A 23,488-nucleotide genomic window follows, 5' to 3' on the forward strand; every position below is an offset into this window, starting at 1 on the left:
CAGCAAATATAATACAATATAAAAAAGAACAGCAAATCCTCACCTATTGTTAAACTCTTTCCATTTGTCAGGGTGCTGCATGAGTTTCTGATGAGTACTCTCTATCTCATCTTTAACCTCAGCAAATGCAGTTTTAGCTCTTTCCAGAGTGTGGCATGCCTGCTCACTGTCTGTCAGTTTCAAACAGAGTTCCTCCATATGTTGCAATCGCTTCTCACACAGCATCTGAGGGCCATTTTCCCTGAAAAAAGCCTATACACAGAAACCTGGCCTTAAGATTCACCTCTACACATAAACTAACGAAGTAATGGAAAGTTCATTTTGTAACAAGGAATACATAATGCTATTTAATAAATACATATTTTTATGAGGTTCTCACCCTGTGCTCTTTCACTAGTCTCTCACTGCCCATGCCTGGAAGGCTGCGATTCTCTCGAGCCAGTTCAGCTTCACACTCCTGCAGAGAAGCCGTCAGACGATTGCGCTCCACCTCCACTTTCAGATGCAGGAGATGGTATGGGATCTCTGTCTGTACATCCTGAGGAAAGAATTGAGGGTATTTAATTGAGTCTAGTGCCAATGAGAATATTAACCTTTATTTATTATTTATTTATTTTATTTATGTTTTATTATATTTATTTACGTTTAGCAAGTTTATTTTTAAAAGGTGTATGCGTTTTTTAGGGGGGTTTCGGGTTGTGTACAGTTGAATGTCACCTGACCTTCCACTGTTTGTGCAGTTTTCTGACTGTTTCCTGTAAAGTCTGCTGCTCTTGCTCAGGCAGAATATCAGTAAGCTCATCACAGGCCTTCAGAAATGAATTAAGAACTCGCTCATCGATGTGTGCAAAGAACTCCTACAGAAAAGTAAACAATAATTACATATACTTGTTGACTCTCCAGAGTATTTCTATTTGTGACCGAAAGAGGTGCTAATTTTGTCCTTGGCCTACTTTAAGCCCCCAATACCAGATTTCTAGAGGTTTTCCACTTACTGTGTGCTTTTTGAGCAGGTCCTCTGGGTTTCCTCTCTCTGTCATACAACTTCTGGCTATTTTAAGAATCTTCTCCAGCTCTAGCCGAGATTCTTCAAACCGCTTCAATAAGCTGCTGTTGGCTTCAACATGCTTCTTCCACTCAGTGGTATCTTCTACCATTGCCTTTAGGAATTTCAATACACAATATAAAATTCTGCTTTAAAATTATCCATGCAAGGTAACAAATATGTTGTATTAGAAATTTCTTATTTTAATTAAATTAAATTTTAATTTAATTTACTTTTAATTAAGTTTTCAATAATTTGTTCATTATTACTTAATAAACTAAGAATTATTTTTGCCTTTATGAAAAAATCCACCCTGAACATCTTGCATTTCAGTATTCATAATTAATACATGACATTACATGGTGTCCCATACTTCAAACTCTGAGTATACTCATGGGTTTAAATGTCTTTCATCAACACGTTGGTCTATTTTAATTTAAATAATGTTCTCCTACATTAGACCTGCTCTTAGTGGTACCAGTGGAATTTAACCCTTGCTTCATCTCTACCGACGCATCAGCTTTCTGGACAGACTAAAGGACTAAACTCTATAGTATAACAGATTATACTTACAACCGAAGCTGAAGCTTTGGAACCCTACCCTAATACCCTTTTCCTCCATACCAGCCTTTGTGCTTGTCATCTCATAGATAACTAACCATACATAGATGACCACGACTCTATGAAAATTGTAGCGATTCTCACCTGTGAGGAGGCCTGAAGTTCTACTACTCTTTTTTGCAGCAAAGATGTGTCTAGGTGCCTCAAAGTTTTACTGCCTTCTAGAGCTTTCATTATGATCTGATGGTTCTTATCTATCACTGTAAGACACTTTTTACAGCTTTGCTGGTATGTCACAAGTTCCTGTAGAAAGACAAAAAAAAAAACAACAGTCACAAATTAGGCTTCAAATTAGACCTAACTTTCATTCTTAGGCATTCTGTGTAGACCATATACAGCATGTACTGTATGTCACTTTGTGGTATATTCTGTCATTGACCCATGACCTTAACCACCTGACACTTCTGCTGGAAGTCTCCTGGGGTCTCAGAGTCACGTGCACTGGTGATGCGACTGGCCTTCTCCAAAGACTGATAGAAACCGGTGATGTGCTTCTCCATTTCTTCTAAAGGAGGCAGCAAGGCCTGTGAATCTCTTTGCAAAGGCATGATCTTCTCCCTTATCTAAAATACAGAAGGGTCAGCACAATGTTAGTGAAAGGGTAAAAAGTGACAATGTCAAACCTGTTTGGTGTAATCAAGCAGATTAGACATATATGACATTAACATCTGTCTCAGCTAACTGGATCACAAGTGGACAGTGCAACTAATTTACTAATTTAATTGTTTCATTTGAAAATGCCATCCAATAGCTAGATATAAACACTGAGATTTCACTTGGTATTATCTAGGATTTTGCTTCTGGCTTTAAAATGACATGATTTGAAACGAGTGTTCACTGGAGATGCAACAAGACACAGGAAAATGTATTGGATGTTATGTCTGAATAGGTCATGAGACAAACACCTTGCTAAGTTCCTCTTTAATGGTTTCCATGACACCCAGCATGTCTGTGATCTCTTCCGGTGAAGTGTCTTTGGTCAGTTGCTGGGCATTGCGTGTGGCTGTTTTATACACTGCCTCCATAGAGGGCACTTTATGTTTCATATCCTGTGAAAATACACATTTTAAATGCAAATGTATGCGGGGAAAAACCTTATTAATAATTAATAACACCTCCTTGGAGGTCACTGTTACCTCAATGTCTTGTAGGAATGTTCGTATGTTCAAAAAGGACACTTGGACAGGAGCATTCATCCTCTCATTGGATGTATCTACAAAAATCTTTAAAGCTAAGACACCATCCTCATAGTCCTTCTTTAGCTTGTCCACTTCGTCTGCTCTTGCATACTGCATGTGGAGACAAATTTGATATTTAATGTCATCTGCAGGACGTGGAATCCATCTAATACTGTAGGTCATGTATTGAGTGATGATATTTAAATAATGAACGAGCTGATTAAATAGCACATACATGTTTGACTTTGACAAACAACTCCCTCCATCTGCCATTGAGAAGGAGCAGCTGCTGTTTAAGGTCTCTAGACACAGTTTCATCACAAGTCTCAATCAGGAAGTTCCCTGCATCGTTCATGTCCATGTGCTGCTGTATCCAGTGTGGAAGGTTGCGGAAGAATTCCTACAAAGAATACAACTTTTTTAACTGTGAGCAAGCGCTATCTAGCAGCTATATATTAAAAAAATCAGTATAAACATTATCAGTAGAAGACAACAGTAATGATGCTGAAAATCTGACACATCTAGGGTCATCAACCTGACAATTAACTGTGACAACTAAATGCAAAGCTTATATCATATTCTGTGTTTCCTTTTCTACATACACGCTTGTCATTTTCTGAGTGGTTGAGCATAGACTCAGCGTCCTCTAGCCAGGCCTGCAGACTGGCCACCTTGCTGCTGTATTTCTCCCAATTGGAAATAACCTCCTCCAACATGCTGCGTACACTGCGCACCTCCACCGACAAGTTTCTCCACTGTGCCATAGTCTCACTTAGGAACTTATTCATCCCCTCACATTCCTCAGCTGAAACCATACAGCATTGTATGAGTACATTTTCACACTGCAGAAATACTTTAAAAATAAATAATAATTCTGTCAATAATAAGAAAAGAAATACAGAAGTTACAAAATACTACTGAGAGCATTGTTTAAAATATTTAGATTAGAAGTCGTGCAAAATATGTAATACAACATAATCATCTTCAGTGCACATTATCCTGGTCGTGTACCAAGAAATTAGAGCTACATCATAGTGAGATGGCAGTAGTTGTTAGCATGTGAATAAGTCAAATGTAGTGCTAAACTACATGATTAGAATTGGGTTAAAAGATTAAATATTAGTGCACAGTCCATAATAGAAGAGGGCACACTGATTATAGTGTCATGGGTCTAGTAGCAACTGCCTGCATTTCTCTAGACATACCTCTCCTGGAGATTCTACAGCCTAGAATATGAGATGGACAATTAGGCCCTGATACATACACTCTACATGGGTAAGGATCTCTATCAGGTCAAATATATGAACACAAATGAACAGAAATCTCCTACTATTATAAACATATAAGTCTGAAATCAAGACATTGTAAGAAATGATACCACTATGGATCAACAAATGATTATGACAGAAGAATTATTCTGCAGCACAAAGAGGTTATTGGTTAATCTTACCTGAGCTATCAGATTTAATGTAGATGTCTGCAGCTTGTTTAAGGGTCTGAAATGTTGTCTCATACTGCTCAAAGAACTTATGACCCTCGATAAATGCCTGTATAGAAGAAAGGTTTAATGATTATCCATTTCTATAAAGTCTGAATCGGTCTATTTCAGGCAGTACAGAATTGTAGACTTACAATATAATTCTGTAAAAGCAGCTCCACAGAGTCTCGTCGGCCATATTTGATGATCCAAGACTTGAGCTTAGACTCAGCCAGGATAAGGAATGCCATAAGACGATACTTCATTTCCCAGAATTCCAGTTTAATTAGGTGAACATGAGATGAGGTGGACACACAATTGAATCTGTGGATAGTAGTATATTAATAAAATAATGCTACTGAATTCTATATTTAAATGTGTGTGCTTACACTCTCTTCTAGTCTGAACAGAAGCAAATCTGACCTTTCTGCCATGTCTTGGAGCTGTTCAAGTGGCACAGGTACACCATTTACTGCTCTATCCCTGTGAATCTGCTGAAATGTCTGTCTGTGACCTTCCAAATTTAATAGCACCTCCTAGAAGAAAAACAAAAACGACAGCATCAGTAGTCAGTTATAACCTTGTACCTTGGGCTGGATTACTGCGAGACCCAAATAGAACATTATTCTTGGTCAGGCATTTCCAGATGTTTAGAAATTAGAAATAACATAGACAGCATATAGAATCAGAAAAAATTCATTCAGTCATTTATCTTCAGGAACCAGGGTCAGGGTCACACTGGATCTGGGGCCTATACTGGGTATGTGGTAGGAATGCCCCCTGAACCTTATTTCATTGCAGAGCACCATGCACACTGAAGCTATTTAGCAGAATCAAGCCATCTACATGCATGTTGTTGGGAGGTGGGTGGAAACAAAGAGAACGCAGAAGAAACCCACCCAGGCATGTAGAAAACAAGCAGGGGATCTACATATATACAGCTCAGATTCGAAGGAGCTAAGATCCATCTGCACCTGTGTGTCTGTGCCTTCAAAAAAGAAATCTGGAGGTCAAATAATTGATATTTCCGCCATAGTATACCTTATGCTGCTCTAACTTCCTGTGGATGATGTTGGCCGTCTCTTCATGGGCCTGCTGAATGGGAATGTCTTCCCTGAGAGCAAACTCTGCACGATGGAGCCAGGCCCCAATCACTCCCAAGGGACCTGGCAGAAACTTATCCAGATGAACATGCCAGTCCAGAAGCTGGCAAACGAAACAAAAAGAAATTTAACTTTTAACAGAGTAAACGGTTCAAAAAGCCTTGTTTCAGTGCCTATTCCACATGATGGTTTTGATGGTTCCTTTAATCAAAACTCTCTCAGTGTATTTGCTCCTTAATCAATGACAGCTCACTCATGCAGAAATGCATAGCAACAAGAGCAGTTCAGAAAGTGGTTGTTTGTCTTTAAACAGATGGACTGTGATAATATGATGTGAAATGCATACCCGGACCGACACTTGCTCCCACGCCTGTTTCACCACCGCCTGGTCCACAGAGAGTTTACCGTCCTTATGCACAGGTTGCAACAGAGTCTCTATCTGCTTTTTCCTCATCTCATACTGCACACGGAAGTTCTTAAAGGCCTGAAAAACAAAAGGTATAGGTGTGCTCTAGTCTTCAGTATTTAAGAAAGCAGAAACCCTGTGTGAGCTATCAGCCTGCAGTATCGGCTGAGTTACCTGATATTTTTCAGTGAGGTTGCCCTCTGCTCCTTGTGCACGAAGTATGTCTCTCTCCAGCTGATCCAGCCAGGCCTTCCACTCTCGTAGAATCTTTCTTTCCTCTCTCTGAACACACACATACATCTTTACTCATCATCTATTCCTCTTTACCAGTTCCTCTGTATCTGTATCTAGGTATCTATGTTCAAACACAAGAAAAACCCAGAACACACCCCCAGAACTGGTAAAAACATTCAAAAGTAATATTTTGTAGAACAAGACCAAAAAGAAATGCCTAAGCAATTTGCCATTTTAATAGACATGTTTCACACTGTTACTAATCACCAAGAACAGAAACATACCTCAAGCATTAGCTCAATGTCTTGAGGATCATACTGTCCAGGAAAGCAAGGCACACAGAGAGATGCAAACACAACACCATCGAGATGTTAGCGGAAAGAGCAATGAAAGGAGAAAAAACAGAGAGAAGAAAGAATGGAGGGAGAGTCCACTGCAGGTACTAAATCAGGATGCATGCAGACATAAAGTGAGCTCAGCACTTACCTGCAGCATGGGGATAGAGAGGGCAAAAGTTGGAATGGAACGAAGAAACAGCTACAAATGCACAAGACAGACGACAAAGTGAGCATATGAAGCACGAAGGGTGGGTTTAAGGCTAGAATCTTTCCTGTAAGGGGTTGGACTGCATAATAAACAAGCGCCACAGGGACACGATTAAGTAACAGCAAGCAGTTACATAAATTTAGTAAGAACACAAGCATGCGAGTGACATTTGGTGCAGACTCTTAAGCAAACCTCCTCTTGCTGTCCATCTGTCTCAGATTGGTGGGGGTCTGGATAGTGCTTAAGGAATTGAGCCACGTATGTCATTATAGACTTCTCATCAGGCTTATCCACATCCACGTCTGCAGAAAACACAAATGGTAATGAACACAACTAGACTGTGCAATAAGTGTTGTAGTGTAAAAATACAGTGTAGCAGGCAAAAGAAAGCCCCTAAAGAATTACAATATATTTAGCCTGCTTTTAAATCCAGTAATTATGCCAGGCCAGCCTCTTCATCCTCCTAGAGCAGCATATGGTGTACATGCTAATCATGAGGCCTGCAAGCTATGTAAGTTAAATATGGAAATTACTGCAGCCTACCTAAAACTTCTATCATGTCTTCTTGTATATCAAAATTAAGGAGAATACTATGTAAGGGAATACAACAAGATTAGATAAAAAGCACCTTCAGGATCTAGGAGGCGTGGAATGCCCAGCTCATTCTCTGCCAGAGTAAAGGCATCCTCCAGGTTCTCACGGTTGCCTCTTTTCTTTACCAGTTCCATGTCCACCAGGTCTGGGCGAATAGCATATATGACAGAGTGGAAGGCCACACCACTACGCCAGCTAGGACCAAAGTCTTTCACCTCGATCCCCAAGCGGCTTTTAAAATCAACAAAAATAAAACGTTTGAACTGGACGCATCTTTAAACACAATGCGAAGTTATTTACTGTGTAACATTGAAGCCAAATTTATTGTAATGTATAAAAAGCATGGTATACTTGGTTGCTGTGCATTGCACCCATCGGAGCATGGCTCTCTTTGCATTGCCCTGGAACTTGGTGATGACTTTTCTCTTCATGGGTGGGCTTGCAGTCTCTGAATTAGCCATGCTATCTACAGAAGAAGCACTGTTGGATAGGGCTTGGAGGGCTGGGAGGTTACTTGTCAGCTCTTCAATCTGCAAAAAGCATTGGTACATTAAGGTGGTGTGGATGAACATCCTGACCTCTTAAAGTATAAAGATGATATATTATGACTAGGGTTAATCATAGGGTGTACCTGAAAGTACAGGATAATGGTCCACATTAATCCCAAGACTATGGAAGGTCTTCCATCAGCAATGTCAGTTGCATTTATATTTACTAACTTGATCTGTAAAAATACAAATTTACAAGGTTCAACTTAATATTTTTCCAATGTATATAGTCATATAAAATAAGAGACCTGTCTATGTCAACGGGAATAAAATGTCACACTGTCAATGTCAATGAGAATTAACACATGCCAGGCAAAAAAAAAAAAAAAAAGCTGCAGGCAAAAAAGATATGCTTCACGTTCAACAGGGAATAAATAAAATGCTTTTTCCTATGCTCTGTACCAATTCAGAAAGCACGCAATTGCTTTTAAAATTGGTATTCTTTAACATATTGAAGCAAACTAATAAGACTTAATTGCAGTGTAGATACAATGTATTGGAGAGAATTAAAATTTCTCTGAATAAACAGCTAGGCATGAGCAAACAGCCATAAACCAAAAAGTGAGCTGCTGCGTCACAATGTACTAACCGGAGATCCTCTGTACACAGACTGAGAGAAGGCATGACAGGAGAGAGAGTGTAGTAACACATTGGACACTCCAGACACAGACTAAGGGACAGTCTTACCTGCATTCTCTGTATCTATTTTTATTCTTATTGTAAGTTGCAGCATAACAAGAACGTAGTTACATGGATGGGGCAGGTGTATATTTAATAATAACCCTTTTTTGTTAATGCAGGTTGCCAGGCATAGCCATTATGAGGTTACTGCTGTGTTAGATAAAGGAAAATTTATCTTAGGGCAGAAACAGTGCTTACCTTCCTGCCCTCCAGGAACTTCAGAGCAGTTCCGATGTTGGACACCCAGTGGATTCTCTTCAACTGCCGACCCTGTTCACATGGCTGTGAATGGATGGACAGAACAAAAACAAAATGACAGTAGAATAAAATTTGATTCATAAGTCTATCCTACTGATTTTTTAAATCAATTTTTTTGCACTCAAGTTTAATTTATGATTACTGTAAGTCTGTTAAAATTCACAAAACACATAGAAGAGTAATGTGTAAAGCTGCTAAAACAACAATAATGAAAAATATATCATAGTAGCACTTACTAATCTCTGGCCAGACAGGACCTCCAACAGAGCCAGCAGTTTCACCCCATCCTTGATGTCCTCAAAAAGGTCATTGATTTCTAGAGGAGGTTTACGCTGTGGAAAATAGCGCAAACAAAAAGATTATAGATTAATAAGATGTGTGGAAGCCTAGGAAAACCTAGCTAATATACAGTTCTGAAAATAACAGGCTTTTTGTCAACTGAAGTATGTTTCTCTTTTGCATGTACCACAAACACAAGTAACACTGTTTAAATCTGCCAAACAGCCAAACGCAAACTGATCAAAGTGTTATATTCATCAGGTGAGGAAATTACAGCTAGCAAGGTTTTAGATTTCAGTACACACTGCTTTTGATAAACTGGCTCGTTACCCGGCATGATTTCTGAATAAAAAGGTAAATAAAAGCTGCCACAAAGATAACTGTTAAAGTGACATATTTTACTAGCATGGCTTTCCAAAGGTTTGTTACATCTTTGCACCCACATTACAAACAACAGCATGTAAAGTCTTCACTTTCTCAACACTAATTACAAAAGTCATGCTGTTCATGCCGAGACCGTAGGCTACCCACATGGCACAATTCCACATTTCCCAACATAATACTTCCACAACAGATCAGGATACAACAACATAATACATCCACATCAGAAAAGAATATATAAAAATATAATAATAATAATAATAATAATAATAATAATAATAATAAGCCTTTATTTTGTCACACATAAATTACAACACAATGAAATTCACATATCCATCTTTGGAGGCTACGGTCAGAGCACAGCTTTAGCCACGATACAGAACCCCTGGAACAGTGAGGGTTAAGGGCCTTGCTCAAGGGCCCAACAGTGACAGCTTGGCAGTGCTGGAGCTTGAACCCCTCAAGTATTATAATGATTATATTTAACTGATTTCTTATGGACAGCTTTTTGGAGTCTGATATGAATTTAAAACTCCAAATAATATACAAACATAATATTTCTTGAGAGTCATTAACTATTTATACCTTATTCTGTATTCTTTGTGACACAAAACACAATGTGCTTTTGAATTGATTAGATGCAAAGTGCCATGGCCTCACAGTGATTTTTCTTTACTAGAATATCAAAACAGAATTAACATTAAGGGCACAAAATGTTAAAGGAAATGGAAACAATGAGAAACTGTGAATGCTGACTCAGAGCTCAGTGAGCACTTTTCATGGTGAATCAGGACAATTCTCTTTAAATACACAGGATTGCTCAAGTGGACAGGGACAAACAAATGGTTATACTGAGTCTGGAAGCAATGTTTATTTGCAATATCTGGAAATAGAGCAATAGATGAAAATGTATTGTTTATCTTGGACATTATTCATGAATAAAGCAGTGCATATCCAGAATCAAAACACATAACTGTACTGCCTTCTAAAGGTGGCTGTCATGAACACTCTTCTATACTTTTCAATGCCATGCTCTAAACTGCTGTGGCAAATCCTCTAAAACAAAAGGGCCTCTGAATCTAATCTGGGTCTGGACTTGAATACTTAAATCCACCACTCCTGCTAGCTTATTCTCTCCTGTGGCAGGAAAGTCCCTTGTCACCAAAGCAACTAATCATAAACAATGAATTAATCAAGCTGAGAGAGATGCCACAAACCTACATGTCTTTGCCTAGTGTAAAAGGCTGAAAGGCTGAAATACTGCAAAAATCTTCATATTATCTTTTCATGTGTCATACAAAAGCACTATCCAAAATGCCAAAGGCCTTGCGAGCAGCCCTTCTCCTGCTGAGAATTGTTCCAAGCCTTCTTGTGCACCATCTGCACACATACAATTCCAAATCTAACACACACACACACACACACACATTCCATTAGACAGTGGGGACACTGAGTGCTAATAAGGCAAACACTTTTTTTTTTTTTCCACATTTTTTAAATAATGCATTTTGAAAAGATTTATTCTCATATTCAAGTGTATTTGATGTGGTCAGTTAAAATGTGTCTCTCACTGTATTACTGCAGATTTCTCAGTTTTATTCAGTATTGGTTCCACCCACATTAACCGGCCTGCCTAAAAATAGCTCTTGAAGCGGGGTGTGCTGTATCAAGTGCTATTTTCTAGGCTGTCCAGTTAATGTGGGTGGAAAAATAAAAGTGAGTTAAAAAAAGGTGATTAAAGTGATCATAACTTGTATCCTTTCCATATCCTGATCAGGAGAATCAGTCTGAAAATATTCACAAACTATTGGACAATTATTAGAGATTTAGGAGAACACTGAATATATTATATTAATCTAAAAGACAAAGGTTTATGACTCTTGTTAATACAGTTAACAAAAGAGAAAAAAAATCCTTTACTTTTAATCCTTTAAATCTCCTTTACTAGTCTGCATTTTAACTCCTCAATTTTTTTATATTTAAAATTCAGAACATAGACACTTTTGAAAAGAAATCCTGTGACAAAAAAAAAATCTGGAAACTTCGTCATTTTGGGCTATCCAGTAAATTGAATACAGAGACCTTTTTCTGTTTAAATATGGATGTAACATTTCAACACAGGTCAACAAAACCAAACATGACCCTTTTTGTGTTACTGAAAGCATCTGCAATATTTGAGCTTGTGGCTGAGGATCTGCTGTGATACTGACTTTCAAAACCAACTGCACTCTAGGGAAACAGACACAAAGTCAGACAACAAGCACAAGCCCAGACCACCAGTCTGGCCAAAATGGTGGGATGCCAATACAATACACTATTCATGCATTGCACGTGATACAGAAAAAGCCACCATAAGTGGCTTCTCTTGAATTCTTTCACTATAAACACAGCCTGGCATTCAACCAGTGGCCAACAAATCTGATCTATTGTCTACTGGGCTGCATATGACCTTTAATGACCTTCAATCATTAGTGCTGTTTTTATCGATTACACACTTGCTTGCCTTCTATCAAGACCGCAGGACATAAAACTAAGCATGTGAGCTATTCTGTATTCATGGATGAAGGTGCTGCCGTGCTCAGCTGGTCAATAAAAGAGCTGGATGCTTTAATCTAAAGATAATAACGGAATAGAATAGAGAATAGAATAGAATTTATGCCGATGCTAACTGAATATGTCACTCATATTAAAACCTGGTGATGAGTTAACAAGACTGTGACTCGAATAAACGTACAAGAAAACTTATCTTACCTTGGCCAGATGGGAATTAATCCACTTTGTGAAAGTTCTTTTCTGAACCAACTCCTGTTCATCTAGAAAAGAACAAAAACAGTTAAATATATAAACCGTGTCTATTTTTTGCCAGATTGTCATGGAGACATTAAAGGTTAATCACAGTGCTCATCATCTCCACGCGCTAGGACTCCATTAGAAATTTTTGCAATCCAAACTGAAAACCAAAGCAAATATCTTAGTGCTATGATGCATTACTCTTACAGATGTAAATGGCAAATCCTCATTATGCGCTTGTGTACAGGGGCAGAGAAGTTTAATTTAAGTCAGTACAGTAGAAAACAAATTCTAATGCAGCACAAATGACACACTGAACAAGCACATGAATTATCAAGAACTACCCCAGCACATAGAAAAAGTAATATATTATTATATGTACAATATAGTAAGCTGTAAGCTGTAATGTTCAAGGATGGCATTACTCTACATTGCTGGCCATTCACATACATAAAGCTGCTACAGATAAAAAAATATGACACCGCACACAAAACAAATAAAATATTGTATTCAGAATACCAGGATATGTTAGGCAGTTCAGGTCACCTACAAATCACTCACACAGCTCACATAAAATGCATTCACAAGAGACAACATCCTCTTCTTGCATGCAGTCAGCTGATGGGAAGCCATTTCCATGTAGCATCATGATTTCCCATAACAAATGTTTATGCCAGTGCAGCTTTGAGACACTGTGGTCATCTTTAAATCAAACATGCGCACTTGTATGTGGCTAATGTTAGTGCACACGTGCAACGGACATCTGTGCTAACTCGGACATGAGCAGCAGAGGACAGCCGTGACACTGATCAGTAATTACCTATCTCTGGAGGAGGATCTCAGCTGACCAGCAATGTTTAGTGAGGCCCACTGCTGTGTCACTGCAAATCTCGTTCATGCATCTGCTTCACCTACATACAGCACAGCACACACTGCATATAAATCTGTGCTGTTGGTCTCGCATGAAATTCGTCTCTGGAGACAACCACTTACCGCGCAGATACTGGAAGAATCCAGTCACCAGGTTCAGAGATGTGGTCTTTTTCACAGCTACATCCTTAAAGTGAGCCATTGTGCTGTGCTGCAGACTCGCTCACTGAGTGTGCGTCTCTAAAGATGTCATCCGAATAGGAAATTTGAGCAGGGAGAAAAACATCAGCTGTCCTTTTTTCCTTTAGGAAGCAGCATAGAGCCGGCTGAAATGCTTTCCTGGGGAAAGACTGACCCTCCCTCTTTCTCCTCTCTTTCCTGTTCTGTCCCCCTTCCACTCACATCCCTCGGCTGAGGAGAGGCCCTTAATCGAGGGCTGCTTTTATGAGGCTTGCAGCTTCGTGTTGTCAGTGGTGCAGAGGAGCCACGCTGCTCTGGATGTGCCTAACCAACCCCCGCTGATCTGCTCAGCCTCCAGCACCATCCCCAGCACCTCATCATCTATGCCAGAGCTCATCCAATCAGCATGCTAGGAGCTATGAGATCATGGGGTGGCTGGTACTCTGGTTTATTCAGAGGGTGGAGCTAACTCCGGTGCTTTACAGCTTACCAGCTGATATGCCACCAAAACAAGCAATCCAGGACTGTGATGTAAGTAAAACTTTACAACAGAGACACACTTTTCCTATGAAGAATTTCAAATCAAATTTTAAATAAGAAAGGTATATATAGATAGATAGATAAACAATTATCATATCGTATATCATCCTGCACATTCTATTGTTATTCCTTTACCAAGGAAAAACTATTCATAAGACCTGTTATTGCAGTGAATAATGAATGTTTTGTTGACCTAAAAAGAACCAAAAGTGAGTTAAGAGTATCATGGAAGTTCATTCAAAGTCATACTGAATCATTTATATGGAAAACATTGCTTTGTATCTGCCACCTGCTATCTTACTGTAACCGCAACCAGCCTGTTACTCTTAGACCTATGAGCACTTCTTGGTCCTGCTTCTATCCTGGATACGCTATTAAAACGTCAAGATATGCCACTTTAAACTATGTTCTATTGATTTACCCATAATTTAATCTCAGGTTGTGCCTCCAAAATGTTAGTAGCACTTTCACAATCTGCAACTGAGCTACAAATCCACTTAACCACTTAATCCACTTGCATACTTTTAGTAATTATAAATCAATCTCCCATGTACTTTTACCACATGCAGAAATACAACATATCATTGTTGCTTAGCCACTGGAATAAATTGATGCAAACTTGCTGAAAAATGCTATGAGAAAGTTGTTCGTTTGGATTTAATTACACATCCACAGTCAGGCAAAGCAACAGTAAGTGCTCTTGAGTTACAGAAGATGAGTCTTATGACCAGGCTCTAAATGAAGGTCCATTTGGTACTCAACATAAATTAGAGACTGACAACACCGTTGGCAGTGGGTCAGATTCAGATATAGTTTCCTGATTGAGGATGCTCACTTTAAGGATTAAGGGACCTAGAATTTTTAATTGTCCATCAGGGACCACTGTAAAAGCCAACTCTTTATTGATGACTTTAGCAATAACACATTCCTTATTCATACATTATAATGTCACATTATAACCACCAATGAATTCAAGATATCATATTTTCTATTGGAGCATAATAGTATTTTATATTGTAACCTAATGTTTGATACTACAAACATTTTCCGCATGCATTTTATAGTTATGCAATTTTGCAGTGGCTGTTTGACAGGGAGTCAAAGCCATGGCCCGTGATCTCTCAGAAGAGCATTCAGAGTCTCAGTCAGCTGCTCCTGGCAGTTACAGGAAGCTGCTCGGACTAGAATATGTTTGCACTGTGATTACAAGTATAAGGAATTCAGAAGCATGATTCACTGTTCTGAATTCTAACCAGAAAGATGGTGCAGAAGGCAGAAGTGTGGTAGTGGTACATGCATAGCACGCTATTCAACCACACTCACTCAACTGGAGCGCATCAGTTACCACTAAGAAGGAAACCACACTTCAACTTTCCTGTAGAAACGAACAACTGATGCATCAACACGGGCCCATCCCTCAGTTCACTACATTATTATTAACACCCTTATTTGTTACCATCCTACCATGGCAACCAAGTCAAAGTTTATCAGACACGTTCATTTTCCTCTTCCAGAGAATATACTTCATTCAAAATGTCAAATATGATGCTGACATGCATGACATGATGACAGCTTTTATTTCACACTTTGAGACCACAGAGTCATGAGGCTGAAACTGTACCCATGCAAATGCAAAACATGAAAACGAGTATAGCGCTACAAGCTGACCTTTTTATAAAAACCTTATTTTGACAGCTGGGCTGAATCCATCAGACAGCTGCAAATGCGTGTTACTTCCTTTCTGGAATATCAAAATAAGCATGCACTCTTTATTCACAGCTGTAGTTTTTTTTGTCTCCATATTTACCGACTGTACAACATGGGATGTCATGCATCTGTCATGCAACTTTAGTTGACTTATTAACTAGATAAAACGCTAGAACATTAATTAATTAAAGATTACTGATCATTGATTTTAAACAATAAATAAACAACATAAAAGGACCGTGAGATCCCAGGAACAAATATCTCTGTACAAAGCTTGCATTATAAAGAAGATGTATGTCTCTAAGATAGTGGAAGTACATTGCTTTAGGTTATGTAAAGCAGTATGGCTATAGCCTACAATGAGACTTTTTTTATTTTATGTATCTTGTGCATCACCCCAGCCCTGAATCCTGGGCAGTGATAAAATACAGTAATGCCACAACCTATCTTTCCTCAGCTGTTACCCACCCTAATGGTATTCTCCTACAACACAGCATTCAATTATACTTTCATCCTAGAAAAAATAAAGTAAAACATACATTTACTTGGGAACATTCTGCTCCCAAATGTCTCTCTGTCTCCTAGTGAGCTGGAATGAACATCCCTGGAGATATCCATATATCTATTCTCGCAATAGCATATCAATGTAATTACCTATTAATATAAAGATTATTGGTATATGAGACACAGATGAAATGCAAGATTGTAAGCAGGAAAACAATAACTAAACCAAAAGCTATAAATACAAACCTGTAGTTGCGAGAAGCCCCCAATACAGTGATGTAACACCATGGGGACCAATGAAGGAAGCTTAAAAAAATATTGATTTGTTCTTTGTTCAAGGACATGAGTAGTATCAAGTTCTATCTGTCTCCATACACACTGTTCATTCATCACAGTGCCTGGCTGGGAATACATCAGTGAATTTAATATATACACAAAAATCTGTTTGGATTTTTTTGTTTATACTGTAATAGATTCTTGTTTGAAGTATAAAAGATAAGGTATGTTCTGAGCCTGAGCCTGAGCCAGCAATAAGCTCAATGTGTGTCTGAAAGCAAGTGGTGACTGGAAAATATATCATCATCAGCAGCACTTGGATGATCAACATCACTCCGAAGTCCCTGTGGAGTAGTAACTACTTTGTTTTTTCTCCCTCTCGGTACTAGTTTGGAAAGCCCATTTGGAAGCACTGCTCTACACTGCAGTCAGAATTACAATAGCACTTACCATCTCTACCTGCACATTTGAATGCAATGAATTCAATGCATCTCAACTAATTGTTTGTTTTAACACTGTTGCACAGAGTCCTTCTGTTAAGTCAGATTTTGTCACAGAGGATGTAAATGTCACCCATGAAAGGAAGCTTTCACAATACACACTGATCAAAGTTTGACTCTCCTTGGTAACCAAAGTGTCAGAAATAAAGTTTATGCCACTTCCGCACAGCAGAATTTCTTAAAAATAGAACAGAAATGAAAGAAACATTGCAATAAGCATGAGGAAACACTGAAACCTCATAAACTACAGAGAAAGTGGAAGTCATATCTAATGGAGGATCACTACTTCTTTTATTAGATGCATTTTTTAACTGTTATTTAATTTTCTAGAAGAAAATTATTTAGAAAGGTTTAACAAAATAGTCCTCTGTCACTTAATGAACATGGTTTCTTGTGGTCCACATCCGGCTTAACTGAATTATCCACTGATCTGGCAGCAGTGATACATGATTCTGTCCAGAAAAAAGCACAAAAATAAATCCGCCACCACTCCCAGCCACCTGCCTATATATTTTATGGCCTGACTGAGGTGTGTAGTGATGTTCCTCTTGTGAAAAACCTTTCATGACATACAGCACTGCAGCGCTGCCAGCCTGCACCAGTCAGTCTAGACTAGTCCACTACGGATCAGCGTTTGGGGTGTATTGCTTCGATCAATATTTGGCTGAGAGTTTAGAATAAATCCACCAAGCCCAAAACAGCATTCGTGTCACTTATGTCACTCACAATAAATTGCCATGTGATGTCAAAACAGATTGATGAATTTGGCATGTGTGTGTGTGTGTGTGTGTGTGTGTGTGTGTGTGTGCATGTGTGTATGTATGTGTGTGTGTGTACTGTTTTTGTCTGCAAACTCTAAACTAGGGACCAGTCACAATGAATAGCATTAGGATGCTTGTAACAGATACAGATAAACAGAGGGGCATGACTTACCTTGCAGTCTTTGCATCACGTTCCGAATGTCCGTAGTGGACCGTCCGAAAGGGCTGAGCGAAGCCATGGCAGTCTTCTGCTGTAGAGGCTTACCACAACCTGCCAAGCACTCAGCAGAACAACTACTGCACTACTTTCTCAGGAGGACATCCCCTTTGAACCTTTCCGCAGCTCTCTCTACCGCCCTCTCTACCTCTCTCTCATGCACTGCCCAGGAACTTGATTTGCTTTTGCAGAGCATCCAATGAGAAAGCAGGTTTCTTTTCCAGCCCCAGTGAGCATGCCAGATGCAGTGTCCAATCACAAGCCTTCTTCTTGTCACTGTTTAAAGAAGAAGTAAAAAAAATGTCATCTGCACAGGACTTTCAAAACACAATGAGTGCATTTGAAATATTAGTGCATATTGCAATTATTGAAGCCAAGTTGAGTGAGTAAATAAATATAATACTGAAAATATGAAAGGTTGTTTTTTCCTTCCTCATTACTGATAATGTACTGATAATAAGTATGATCTACTCTATCTCTCTTACTCTCTCTCTCTCTCTCTCTCTCTCTCTGTCTTTCTTTCTTTCTCTCTCTCTCTCTCATTCTCTCTCTGTGTCTTTCTTTCTCTCTCTCTCTTTCTCTCTCTCTATCTCTCTGTCTTTCTTTATCTCTCTCTCTCTCTCTCTCTCTCTCTCTCTCTGTCTTTCTTTCTCTCTCTCTTTCTCTCACTCTCTGTCTTTCTTTCTCTCTCTGTTTCTCTCTCTCTGTCTTTCTCCCTCTCTCTCTTTATTTTCTGTCTTTCTTTCTCCCCCCCTCTCTCTGTCTTTCTCTCTCTCTCTCTGTCTTTCTTTCTCTCTGTCTTTCTCTCTCTCTCTCTCTTTTTCTCTGTCTTTCTTTCTCTCTGTCTTTCTCTCTCTCTATCTCTCTCTGTCTTTCTCTCTCTTTCTCTCTCTCTCTCTTTTCTCTGTCTCTCTCTCTCTCGCACACACACAAACAGACACACACACACACACACACACACACACACAAACAGACACACACACACACACTCCTTTTTCAAGCAATACAAAGTTCTCAGAACTAGTTTCTAATAAAATCATTACTGACTAAATTTCATGCAGTAACACAGGCTTCAGTGCAGTAACACAGCAGTAACACAGACCAGTGCAGTAACACAGCAGTAACACAGCAGTAACACAGACTTCAGTGCAGTAACACAGACTTCAGTGCAGTAACACAGCAGTAACACAGACCAGTGCAGTAACACAGCAGTAACACAGCAGTAACACAGACTTCAGTGCAATAACACAGCAGTAACACAGCAGTAACACAGACTTCAGTGCAATAACACAGCAGTAACACAGCAGTAACACAGCAGTAACACAGACTTCAGTGCAGTAACACAGCAGTAACACAGGCTTCAGTGCAGTAACACAGACTTCAGTGCAGTAACACAGCAGTAACACAGACCAGTGCAGTAACACAGCAGTAACACAGCAGTAACACAGACTTCAGTGCAATAACACAGCAGTAACACAGACTCTCCTCTGAGAAAAGACTCCTAATTCTCCCAACTTGGAAATTAAAATAGTCACCTTAGTCAGAATTGTCGACATTACTCGTGGTTTAAAGTTTACGCAAATAGTAAGTAGGCAGCAGTTTGTTCATGTATCGAGTCTCTCTCGGTTCCTCAGTTGCAGTCAAAGCAAACCTGTGATACTCATGTTGCCCATGGTAACAGTGTAACAACGTTATAAATCATCCACATTCACGCGAAATGTTGCCACCTAGCGGTACAAGACGCCAACGCAACCGAAATCAATGATGTTAATACTCTAGACTAGTATAGAGTCTAGACCATAGGTGTCAAACTCAAGGTCCGGCCCGGAGTACAATTATATGATCGTTTTATATAGATCTATTTTTATTGTTGTTATTAATGGCCCGGCGATATGAAGCGCTGATAACACACAAACTACAGATCCCATAATGCAGCGCAACAGCTGCCTTACCGAACGATAGGTTACCCGGAAACATTCCATGCGTGTGCACCTTGTGCATGTTTGGTAGCACATATCTGTGTGAGAAGCTGTTCTCAGTGATGAAGAGGAACAAAACAGCACACAGGAGTCTTCTCACTGAGGAACACCTGCAGTCCATCCTGAGAATCTCCACAACACAGAACCTAAACACACCAAACCTAAACCAACTTGTTGCCAAGAAAACATGCCAAGCATCCAGCTCTGAGAAAATAGCACAAGAGCAAAGAAAACTGAATGTTTTTATTTGTTATTTTTATTTTTTGCCTGAAAAGCACAAATTCTATTTATATTTCCAGGGTTTTGTGGACCATGCTCATATTTTGAATTTGTATGACTTTGACAGATTTATATGGAGAGCAAAATATTTAAAGATATTTAAAGTTTAAGTTATATATATATATATATATATATATATATATATATATATATATATATATATATATATATATATATATATACATAAAATGGAAAGAGCAAAGAAAGCTGAATATTTTGATTTGTTATTTTTACCTTTGCGGAAAAGAAGAATTCTTTTGCAGCATGTTCATAGTTGTAACTTGTATAATTTTGACAAGGGATATTGTGATGGAGAGCATCAGTATTTTAAGTTATATAAAGTTTAAGATTAATTATTCTGGAATAATATGCCTCTCTGTTTTTATTCACATTTACGTCCAAAAAACATTTAGTTTTAACGTGTTCAATAAATGTTTATCCTGTTCGGCCCGTGACCTAAAGTGCACTTTGAGTTTTGGCCCCCTGTGCAATTGAGTTTCACACCTCTGTTCTAGACTGTAGTGTTATTATATGACTATAGTGACTATAGACTTATTCCCAACATCCTGTATGGTAAGTGGATTTACTGTACAAGAAGACTGGGCAAAATGGAGAAATTTCTGGACAAATGAGAAATTTTCAGACACTTACTGATCACAACATTAGATTTTAGGAATAAAAATTAGGAATAAATTAATTAGGGTAATTAAAAGGGATTATTTACATATTTTATTGTGTGGCTGTGTATGAAATTTTTTTAGAAGATAAAATTTTTTTGAAAAATGAAATTTTTTTAGAAGTTGCAAAAGCAACTCTTGCTACCAAAGCACCAGAACAGTTTCTTCTGTTTCTTTTGTTTTTGTTATACACTGAAGACATTTGGTTTTAAAGTCAAAAGAAGAAAAAGACACACTAAATCAGATTTGAGATTTAATTTCCCGATACTTACATCAAGATGTGTTTCAAAAAACATAATATGACATGCTCATGATTCAAAACATACCAGCACAACTGGAAGGATTTAGACTGATCAAGTCAATCATCAGACTTTAACCCCAATTGAGAAGCATTTCACATCTTAAAGAGGAGACAAAATGAAGAATCCACCTCCCCCAATACAAACAACAAGCAAAAGAAGCTGGCGTACAAGCTTGGAAAAGCATCACAAAAGAGGAATTCAACAGTTCTGTGATGTCAGTGGATTGCTGGTTTGATGCAGTTACTACAATTAAGGAATAAGTAACCAAATATACTGTAACGTGTTGTTTACATTAATGTACTTTGGGATCCTATACTTGTGCTCATGTAGAAATTATGTGGAATGCCAAAATAGGTGAAATATTCCAAGCTGTTTAACACATCTAGATTTAATATCAGTAAAAGAAAGATATTGTTTCAGCAATCTCCCAAGGCCAACCATTTTGTTAGCTGGTTAGTGCTGATAGAAAGGAAAGGCTTCTGAATTACTGCTACGAACATGACACTGTCTTTGTATTTGTATCAAATATATTATTTGTAAGAAAATAAAATGACAGTAAACTGCTTAGAAGATTTAGATTAGTTAGAATAATCATTAAGTAATAAGGATGCTGGAAAATAACTTTACCACCTGGCAAAGATGGTCTACTTGCAGTAACACGGAAGTGTTTAGAAATTCTGTATACAGTAATACTAGAGCACCTACCAGGGTAGAAGAGGGTTCACAAATATTTAAATATATATTCATTCACTGTGTATATAAATTGAGGCATTTTGGTTTGTTTATATAATAAATGGCCTATAGGTGTAGCTACAGAGCAGATCTTTGTAATACCCTGGGAATTCAATGTAGAATTCACTCCTGTCACAAGTGTTTCCTGCTCATAAAACAGTTGTATTAGTAATGATTAAACTCTAAAATGAAGACTAGTGCAAATCAACAGCAATGGGAATAAGGGAAATTTACTGATGGCTTTGGACAGTTTTGCAAAAAAAAAAAAAAAAAAAAAAAAAAACAATATATAGTTTATGTTATAACCAATTATTAAATATAATTGTGTACATGCATCTTCTCAGATAAACTAAGAAAGCTAACAAAACAGGTCTCCAACAAAAGGTAAAAAAAACTCTAGATATTAGCTATACATTTAATTGCAAAAATGCTACCACTCATACTAGTTTTTTCATGTACACTTTATAAACAAACTGGTAATAGTCCATTGCTATCCATATGGTATAGCATGACCATTTTATTTCATTTTCTTTATATCTGCAACTTTTCATGAGTAATCAATTGTCCAGCTACAGCAAAGCTGAAATCTTCATTAGACCAAAAAGAAGGCATAAAGCCATTGTATTGTATTTAGTGAAACAAAGGAAATGATGCAAAAGGAAGCAGTTCTGTTCCTCTGGACTTCTGTCCCACACAGATAAGCCAAAGTTTTGCTAATTTTATAAGTAGAGAGGCAGGAAGAATGACGGCAAAGTTTCCGTCTCTGCAAACAAAATCTGACCCAGCCTCCATGAGAAAAAGAGTTTCTGAGTATTGGCTTTCTCTGAGCTTTGACCGCATGTGAATTGCCTGTCTGTTCATTTGCAATATGGCTGCAAATGAAAACGATACCATTTTGGAGATACTAAAAACTTTCGATTTTGGTAAGTCTCTCAGTATGTTTGAGTAAATAAATGAATTAATCTTCAAGTATTAAATAAGAACTGAAATATATTTAGTGTCACCATAATAAATTTCTTCAATATCTTCATTGGGTTCTGTTTTTGGCAACGTTCATTTAAAGCTCAATCATGTTTGTTTACTCAGAGGAGCTGATCCTGGCTTTCTGCTTATCAATGCTCATTGGTCTGCTGATTGGAATTCTAATTTTTATCCTCCTAACATGGATCTCCAGACAGAGAGCTTCAGTAAGGATTAGCACACGTCGTAATCCATCATCAGAAGATGCTGGATTTCACAATCCCCATAGCCAGCTGGGCAGCTACAGGAGCAATGGTTTCAATCTAAACAGTGACAGCACAAGAGCCGTGATAAACCTAAAGAGACAGACTTCTGTTGATCCTAATGAAATCCTGGGACGCAGCCCCAGCTTTCAAGCATCCACCTTTCGGCCACCGAGGAAAAAGTGTAGTGATGAAAAAGAAGACGAGAATCAAAGTGCTTTGCTTCCTGACACCATTGGTACTGACTCTGTGAAAGATCCTTATAATATGGGCCAATCAGAATCATTTTGGTTAGGAAAAGGCAGTCTGAGAGGCTTCCTTCCAACACAGACTCCTCCACCTGCATATGACAGCGTTATTCATATCTTTCAAGAAACTTACACCTGATTTCATGTGCATTAGTGTTACTTTTTGTGTGCGTTTTTCATGCCGGTGATTAAGGCTATGTTCTACGTCTCTGAAGGATAATGTTTATATTTCTAAAGCTTGAGGTTCCCCCTAATCTTGCTGTGTATGTAGAACCAAAGATGTGCCAACTAATGCAGGACTGATCATGATTGTATATATTCTGTTGCATGCATATGCAAATGAAACATAATG

General features: G+C 38.3%; 2 protein-coding genes across 6 annotated transcripts in view; one reads left to right on the plus strand and one right to left on the minus strand.

Annotated features, from left to right (window-relative positions):
* Positions 1-17,968, minus strand: part of syne1b (spectrin repeat containing, nuclear envelope 1b) — a 66,361-nt gene extending 48,393 nt beyond the window's left edge. For 2 of the 4 annotated variants that reach the window (XM_060879578.1, XM_060879579.1), the window contains exons 1-24: positions 17,652-17,968; positions 12,103-12,164; positions 8,928-9,023; positions 8,632-8,715; positions 7,836-7,928; positions 7,556-7,734; positions 7,239-7,435; positions 6,803-6,912; positions 6,005-6,112; positions 5,771-5,908; positions 5,363-5,527; positions 4,745-4,857; positions 4,477-4,645; positions 4,295-4,391; positions 3,447-3,649; positions 3,080-3,244; positions 2,803-2,955; positions 2,572-2,715; positions 2,062-2,229; positions 1,751-1,909; positions 996-1,160; positions 723-857; positions 380-538; positions 44-252 (exon numbers count right to left, since the gene is read on the minus strand). In XM_060879578.1, the coding sequence (XP_060735561.1) occupies positions 44-252; positions 380-538; positions 723-857; positions 996-1,160; positions 1,751-1,909; positions 2,062-2,229; positions 2,572-2,715; positions 2,803-2,955; positions 3,080-3,244; positions 3,447-3,649; positions 4,295-4,391; positions 4,477-4,645; positions 4,745-4,857; positions 5,363-5,527; positions 5,771-5,908; positions 6,005-6,112; positions 6,803-6,912; positions 7,239-7,435; positions 7,556-7,734; positions 7,836-7,928; positions 8,632-8,715; positions 8,928-9,023; positions 12,103-12,164; positions 17,652-17,718 (3,338 nt within the window). In that variant the 5' untranslated portion in view covers positions 17,719-17,968. Of the gene's footprint in view, positions 1-43; positions 253-379; positions 539-722; positions 858-995; positions 1,161-1,750; positions 1,910-2,061; positions 2,230-2,571; positions 2,716-2,802; positions 2,956-3,079; positions 3,245-3,446; positions 3,650-4,049; positions 4,071-4,294; positions 4,392-4,476; positions 4,646-4,744; positions 4,858-5,362; positions 5,528-5,770; positions 5,909-6,004; positions 6,113-6,550; positions 6,602-6,802; positions 6,913-7,238; positions 7,436-7,555; positions 7,735-7,835; positions 7,929-8,631; positions 8,716-8,927; positions 9,024-12,102; positions 12,165-13,134; positions 13,234-17,651 lie in introns of those variants that run through there. The other 2 variants (XM_060879577.1, XM_060879576.1) reach the window with 2 other exon arrangements.
* Positions 17,969-22,397: 4,429 nt separating this feature from the next.
* Positions 22,398-23,470, plus strand: myct1b (myc target 1b). Of its 2 annotated transcripts, none has more exons than XM_060879175.1 (2): positions 22,398-22,588; positions 22,752-23,462. In XM_060879175.1, the coding sequence occupies exons 1-2, from the start codon at positions 22,534-22,536 to the stop codon at positions 23,273-23,275; spliced, it is 579 nt and encodes a 192-aa protein (XP_060735158.1). In that variant the 5' UTR covers positions 22,398-22,533; the 3' UTR covers positions 23,276-23,462. The 2 variants fall into 2 exon arrangements, with proteins under 2 accessions (XP_060735158.1, XP_060735159.1); XM_060879176.1 differs by having other exon boundaries at positions 22,513-22,588; positions 22,729-23,470.
* Positions 23,471-23,488: the final 18 nt, after the last annotated feature.

This window comes from Tachysurus vachellii, chromosome 10 (genome assembly GCF_030014155.1).
Source record: "Tachysurus vachellii isolate PV-2020 chromosome 10, HZAU_Pvac_v1, whole genome shotgun sequence".
NCBI lineage: Eukaryota > Metazoa > Chordata > Actinopteri > Siluriformes > Bagridae > Tachysurus > Tachysurus vachellii.